The sequence below is a fragment of the Phalaenopsis equestris genome, unplaced genomic scaffold (assembly GCF_001263595.1).
Source record: "Phalaenopsis equestris unplaced genomic scaffold, ASM126359v1 Scaffold000741, whole genome shotgun sequence".
NCBI lineage: Eukaryota > Viridiplantae > Streptophyta > Magnoliopsida > Asparagales > Orchidaceae > Phalaenopsis > Phalaenopsis equestris.
Window position 1 is genome coordinate 291,415 of NW_018165181.1, and position 7,826 is coordinate 299,240.

Below are 7,826 nucleotides of genomic sequence, written 5' to 3' on the forward strand. Positions count from 1 at the left end.
TATGTAAATTCCCCAAAACTTTATCGTCCAAAAGCCACATAAATAAAGCAGACTGCAGGAAAGCTAAGCTTAAATAATGTCTTAATGCCAGGACATAAAAGATGCATTATGGCTTGAGTCATAAATACAGAGAGCTAAATTCTAGCACATTTATTTATATTTATTTGTTACACCCCAGGAAATGGCAGATTTGTATAATTTTAGTAGTTCATAAAAAATCCATACAAAAATAAGCAAAATTAAGGACCAAATTTCATATTACCAGTAGTAGCACACCAAGGTTTTTTTAAGTTGGGATTTTAACATGATCTTCATCAAATGCATCTGGGAAAGTGGACTTGACCCACAAATCCTCCTGACATTGCCCTTCTCACATTGGTCTCGAACAATCTCGGGTTGTCGCGGAGAACGGCGGCGGCATCATGATTCAAGGGATCCTCATAATTTGGTTGCTGTGGAAGAAAATGTAGGGTTGTTAGGGGTGCATCGAGTCAAGCTGGCTCATGCGTCGGCTTGAGCTCGAGTTGAAAAATGGCTTGGTAGACGAGTATGACAAAATAACAAGTCAAACTTGAGCCAAAACCAACTCTACTCATCCTCTTATAAGCTGACTCGTTTAAGAAATGATAATGTAAAAGAGTTAAAAGTTATTAAAGTAAAGTGTCAAAGTAGTCTACTAACTCTTTTAAATGGAGACCAAAATAGTCGTGAGTAGAGACTATTTCATTAAAAGAGTCGAGAGACAAAATTAAAAATTACAGGCCTTTGTAAAAAATCATGGGACTTTTAACACATTTCTCGATGTTATTATAACAACTTAAATATTATATTTTTCTTTCTTATCTCAGCTATTTTGTTATTATTTCTCAATGAAATTATAATCACTATAATCATTTTAGTAATGTTGTATGCCCGAAAATTCATGGCACTGTAGAGATAATTTAATGTCTTATTATTGCACGAAGATCTAACACACACAGATAAAAGACAAGTACCGGAATAAGAAGCCAAAATTTTTTATATGGAAAAACGCTGAAAAGGGAAAAAATGACAAAGTTTGGCCTAATCAAAGTAATGCATTCTATGTTTGTAAGTACATGGATAAGTCATTATCTCATAACAGGGAGAACGAGGTTGCAATCTTAAACTGAAAACTCCACTTATTTTTATATAGCTCAAAAAATACCAAGTGTCAGGAAATTCAAAAACAACATTAATCTGGCTACAATGGTTGCAGTGGTCGGCGACTGGCAGATACAGATACCAATGGTTACTCATAGGGCTTTCTCTCCAGAATAGGCCATTTAATTTTACTTCTCCCGGAAAAGAGGGGTCTATTTATAACTTTTTGTAGAGGGGCATTTTTGACTTTTCATGCATAATTTCTCTAACCACCTGATCAGATGGTTCATATTGATCCTCCTTTATTATAAGTGATTAGTTAAGAATTTGAATGTCTTAATGACTTCAAAATTGAGTGATCTTTGACTCGTTGAATTCTTCTCGCTGAGACGCTAGATTCGACAATAAATATGTCAAATTTGGAGTTCATTTAATCATTTAAATGACAATCTAAAACATGCAATTGTGCTTCAACGACTTGATCTGGCATGATTGAACCGCTATTGAACAGATCTTAGAGTCGTCAGGTTCGTCTTGCTGAGACACTCAGTTTGATTATAAATATCATGAAACCGAAGTCAAATGATATTGAATTTAAATTGGAAGATCTCCGATAAAAAATGTATCAAGATTCATGCTTGATCATATAATTTTTTTGGTGATGTAACAAGTATAATAGCTGCTTGGATTAGAATCATCTTTTTTATTTCATAATAAGTCAACTTGAACACTAAGAATTGAGCTCAAACTAAATTAGTTGGTCAAGCTCAAGACAATTGTGGCTCAAGGTTGACTAAACTCAACATGTTTATACTACTATTCTTGATAGGCTTTAGACGTCACCATCAAACTCTTCAAGGGAATAAAGAACTAAGGATGATATATAACATCATCCATCATTAGCTATAATCCAACTACTTGAAGGTTTACTTTAGGAATCTTTATTTTATATTCATTTGAGCAAAGATACTCATCACAAACTCCAAAAGCCAATTTAAGAGAAATGAAAAGGAAAGAGTTGAATCTAAATACAATGGCTGTCGAATCATAACTAACGGCCTGAACTTCATTTCTATTCTTAGGTACAATTACAATGCAAACATATAATTTTGAGGCTGTTTGAAATCTTTTTTTTTATTATTTTTATTTTTATTTTTTATTTTGATTACTTTTGATTTAAATTAAAACATGTTTATTTGACAAAATTTGTTTTTAAAAGCACTCAGAAAAAGTTAATTTGTTTTTTAAAATAAATAAATAAAAACATAATTATACAAACCAAATATATTTTCAAAAAACATAACATTAAAAAAAAACAGCAAATAAAAGTGATTTCAAACGGCCCTTTTGTTTCTAAAACTGTTCATTATTAATAGATGACTTGGTTATTTTTCAGACGGCAGCAGACTCAGTACAGAAATCAAATATTTGGAAACTGATCATCATTCTCAGTACTGATCGCCATTATTAGCTTTTGTCACAGTTCAATTAAATGGACTTCATTTCGTTTTGGAAAGAAACATGCTGAAAATAAATTCTAGTTGTTTCTGAAAGGAAAGCACTAAAAAAACAAGGAAAATTTACATACATACCACACAATACTTAAAAATTTACATATCTGACACCTAAAATTTGATATTTACATTTATGACATGTTATTGTTGCTAGCACGAAAGAGTGCATTTGACTTAGGAAATTAGTAAAGTGGTGTCTTTGATGTGATGTTAAAGATGGCGAGTTATGAATATAAATATTGAAGTTCAGGTGTTAGATATGTAATGCATAAAAATTGGGGGGTATGTATCTTAATGCGCCAAAAATCAATGGACATCAGAGTTTCTCTGGAAGAGGAGTACCGTGAAAAGATGATTCAATCCATATATAATGGTGTTTATGTTGAGAACAGGCTTCCAGTCCTCACGCAGAATATTAAGGCAGACATTTCCCTCCAAGTCAATATTAGGATGATACACCTACATTATATATCAAAAAACAGAGTACAGAAACAAAAAATTGAGTCATTTACATACATACCACTCAATTTATATGAATTTATATATCTAACACCTAAATTTTGATTTTTACATCTATGCCACCAAAATCTTTCGTAACACAAAAAATATCACCATTTTAACTTTTAAAAAGAGAAATACAACTTTTCACTTTTCATGCATGGATAAGGTGGCATGTATATAAAAATTGAAGATTTGTTGTAAGATATGTAAATATAGGAATTGAGCGTTATGTATGTAAATCTTCCTAAATATATATCTAACAGAAGAAAAAAACCGTAGAGAAGAAAATAAACTCTAACAAAGAACAAATTTCATACCTTTGTCTTGCACTTGACTTTTGGTGGTTCGTGAGGGTATGAGGAGGGAACTTGGTAAGTGAAAGTAAATATTCCTCCTCTAAGAAGAACAAAGTGTTAAGTTTTGCATAACAAAAATAAAAAAGGAATCATAAAGACAAGAACTATTCAGTAATAAATTTAAATGTAAAAAAGAAAGAAAAAATAAAAGACAATTTCACACATAACATCCAACTCTGGACTACTTCAAAAAGAAGATTTGCCTACATAACACTCAATTCTTATGTAATTACATATCTAACACTAAACTTCAATTTTTATATATATGCCACTTTAGCTATGCGTTAAAAAGGTGTATTTTACCTTTTCAAAGTTAAAATACTGGTTTTTTTATGTGATATAAAAGATTTGGGTGGTATAAATGTAAAAAGCATGTTTAGGTATTATATATGTAAATACATAAGAATTGAGCGGTATGTATGTAAATGCCCCTTTAAAAATTAACATCTTCTCTATCCATCATCATATCCTCACCCACATATCAAAATTAAAACAAAATCTCAGCCACTAATTTTCAACTTTGCTCAATTCCCAACGGTCAATTTTATGGCACGCCTAAATACATCAGCAGTCTAAGAAAATGACTCGAGAGTGCTGAGTTTGTAAATCAAAAAATAATAATAATTCAAAGTTATGCTTGTAAATATCTAAAAAAAGAAGCCTTAAAAAAATTTTAAATAGAATGTGATTTTTTTTCCTAATTAAGTTACACAAGTACAATTTACAGATAATATCCTTCATCTGGCTGAATGGTAGTCTCAAAGTTCATCAGATCATCCTTTCCATTAGGAAATGAAATGGTAGTGGTTTTAGGCAGATTCAATTCTGTGATGTCTGCAAAATAAAATAAATAGAAGGAATCATATAAAGTTTGAGTCTGGCAAATAGAAATTTTAAGCACAAAACAAACTAAAATAAACTGTAAATAAAGATCAGCTTAATATCCTATAGAAGTCTTAAGAAGCTCAACCTGTTCGTGAAGCAGATTTCAAGCTAGAAACTAAGGTTTCTTTGGAAAAGGTTTTTATTGCTTTCGTGGTAGTAAAAATAGCCAGCAAAAAGTAGTGATTGTTCGTAGAAAAACAGTTCTTAAGGAAAGAAAATTAGAAAAATGAATGAGAAAATAGCTTTTAGAAAATTCTCACAACAAAAATAGAAAAAACTCGAGGCTTCTTTGGGATCAATTTTTTTTTTTTTTTTTGTTTTAATCTTAAAAATTTGTTTGTTTAGCATATTTTTTTCGGGTTTTATGTTTTATTTCCAAAAATAAATTTTCATGTTTTTAAAAACACTTAGAAACAACCTTTAGGTGTTTTGAGCGGTTTTAAAAACAATCATAATCTTATTTGAATATGTCAAACATGTGTTGTTTCAAATTAGAACATAAATAATTTAAAAAAAGTTAAAGAATAAAAAGCAAAAAGTGATTCTAAACAGCCCCTAAGCACGTGGGCTAAACATGGTTGGTTACATCCAACCACAGTCGCCTGCATGACCATCAACCATAAAATTTCAAGAAATAGAAAAATTTATCATCAATCAACATGGCGATGGTGAAGAGAGCTTATTCTGTGCTGAGGATGTTAAGAAAAGTAAAACTATTCCTAAAAGATTTTACAAGTTTTACCATAGTGATTCAACATGGCTTGTCATGTACTGTGGCTGTTGATAATGTAGGTTTAAGTTTTTTCCTTAGAAAAAATAGGTTCTACTTTTGGGTTCTTAATGCCTAAATAAATAATAATAATAAAATAAAAGATGAAGGATGATTCCGTCCAGCATAAACAATGAGGCGTGTCAAATAAGCACAGTTTATCTACCTTTTAACCTTTTTCCAGTAACAAGTGATAAGACACCTAAGTTACAGGCAAACTGAAGGATACTTCAAAGGGGGAAAAAAAGGAATATTTACATACATACCACCAATTCTTCTGTATTTACATATCTAACACCCAAAGCTTGATACCTACACTTATAACATATTAGTGTCATAAACTTATGCTTCAAAAGATGTATTTCACTTTTAAAAAGATAGTGATAGTGGTATTTTTTATGTGATGTTAAAGATTTGAGTGGCATGCATGTAAATATGAATATTTAGGTGTTGGATATGTAAATAATATATAATGTATGTAAATGCCCCCTCCTCTACACACACACACACACAAAAAAAAAAAAAAAAAAAAAAAAACAACAGCTTATACGCAGTTCAGCCGCACTTTGCTTCTTTACAAGAATCCTTCCATTAGCACTTCCTGCAACTTCCCTTTTCTGGTCTTTAATTTTAAAAAGATTTATCATTGTCCTACAAAATACAAAAACAGGGGAGCAATAAGTAGAAAAAAAAAAAAAAAAAAAAAAAAAATCTCAAAGGCCTTCCCTTCCCTTTGTTTTGTACAAGAGGTGAGATATATACACATCTCCCATAAATAGCAGGCGTCAATCTTTTAGGAAAGCGCATAGATTACAATTTGAGGGTGATAGAGAGATAGATTTAATGATACAAAGTATTGATCAGTGTGCCTTAAATTCTTTGCTATGGTTGAAGCAGAAACTTAAACACTCCCTGTCAAACTAGATGGTAGAATCTACCATTCCAGGTTTGCTTATGATATTTTTAATGGCTAGGTAGCAGAATCCTTTGGTGAATATGTTAACTAGTTGATTTCTTTCGATATTGTCTCATATGTACATCAATTATTTCATCAAAGTTCAATTTTCATCCTGGTTCAGTTAAAGTTTCACACGACTTGCATTCTATCATCTTGGTTTCTTTCAATAGGTCATAACATATTTATGTTATAAGAGAAACATAAAAATCATTCCGGTAACGTGATGTTCCGCAGCCATGTCATAATCATTGAATCAATTTGTTTGAATCAATTTCTTCCTAAAGTAACAACTTTGGGACTTCGGGCTACAGAGGTACATAGTGATAGTAGTATTTTTTATGTGATGTTAAAGATTTGAGTGGCATGCATGTAAAGGTTGGATGTGGAAACTCTAATTTTAGAGAATGAGAACAAAGGCCGGAAGGAACACCCCAAGCTATCTTTGATACCATATAGAAAATAAAATAATTAAAAAAATTCTCAAAAGTCTTCCCTTTACTTTGTACAAGGGAGGAGACATATATACATCTCCAATAGGCATGACAAATACGAATAAAAACAAAAAGGGAAAATTAGATAGGGTGGGTCCGACGATACTTTAGGAAAGCACGTGAATTACAATCCAAAGATCACAAAGAGACATATCTAACGGTACAAAGTCCTTATCCGTGTGCCTAAAATTCTTTGCTATGATTGGAGTAGAAATTTAACACAATCCTTGCACCACTTCGATCTCTAGGCTTAAAAAGCTAAGCCTCTAACTTATCCAATACTAATGACAAACTTCTATTAACAATACTAATGTAAAGAATGTTGGACCAACTAGTAACAATAATAAAACTCAAGTAGATATGGGATAAATAATGAGGAGCATTTACACAAGGTTGTCAAAATTATACTTCTTTAGATGGTTAGCATTAGGATATTGTGTGTATATTCTAGGAAAGGCTGTGTTTTTTATTTATTAACATGAGGATAAATGGAAATTTTGGTGAGTGATTGAAAATGGAGGAGAGAGTGGTGACTAAGGGCTTGCATGTGTAAGGGAGAGTTTCATATGATCACAAACAAAATTATCATGCTAGTTAGAGAAAAGGACTATATTAAAAAGCAACTGAAAAGAGTTACCTTAAAAAAGCAATGAGAGAAAATACAACAAATTAAATATCATGCAAAAGTAATATCCGCAAAGAGACCAGCAGACCTGCATTCAGGTACCAACTAAGTCGTCATTCATTAAGAGAGTTATTGTGTCTAACTTGAAATACAGTAAACCTAGGAGAATGAATAAAAAATCATATTTGCTCCTGGAGAGAAAACACAAACTATAATATTTTATTTGCTAATCAAAGATTTCTAATAAAATCTTGAGACTAAATAAACCTTGAATCATCAACAACCTCCATATTACAAAAATCATGGGTAGCATTAGGAAACAAAGTAAAAACGTCATAAAATGGATGGAGAGAAAAGGAAACTAAGGGACGCTAAATGGGCTAAAAGATGGCTTTCTCCAACATTTCTGTTGAAATATCAGCAGGTTCGATAACCAAATCAGAAGACTATATATTTTGGAGAAAGAGGGATGCTGACATCCAACTAACAACAACTAAAGAGAACAAGGACTCGATGGAGGAGGCTAGAGCAAGTTCAAGAGAATATTTCAATCGGGTGAGTTTTTGTGTGTGGGGTGGGGTGGGGTGGGGTGTGGGGGCAAGGGA

At 31.8% G+C, this 7,826-nt stretch overlaps 1 protein-coding gene across 1 annotated transcript in view; it reads right to left on the reverse strand.

Annotated features, from left to right (window-relative positions):
- Nucleotides 1-304: 304 nt before the first annotated feature.
- Nucleotides 305-7,826, reverse strand: part of LOC110030596 (NEDD8-conjugating enzyme Ubc12-like) — a 20,802-nt gene continuing 13,280 nt past the window's right edge. Inside the window, exons 2-6 of the mRNA XM_020733376.1 lie at nucleotides 5,686-5,798; nucleotides 4,219-4,327; nucleotides 3,455-3,533; nucleotides 2,979-3,095; nucleotides 305-452 (exon numbers count right to left, since the gene is read on the reverse strand). Coding sequence (XP_020589035.1) covers nucleotides 315-452; nucleotides 2,979-3,095; nucleotides 3,455-3,533; nucleotides 4,219-4,327; nucleotides 5,686-5,794 — 552 coding nt within the window. The 5' untranslated portion in view covers nucleotides 5,795-5,798 and the 3' untranslated portion in view covers nucleotides 305-314. The remainder of the gene's footprint in view (nucleotides 453-2,978; nucleotides 3,096-3,454; nucleotides 3,534-4,218; nucleotides 4,328-5,685; nucleotides 5,799-7,826) is intronic.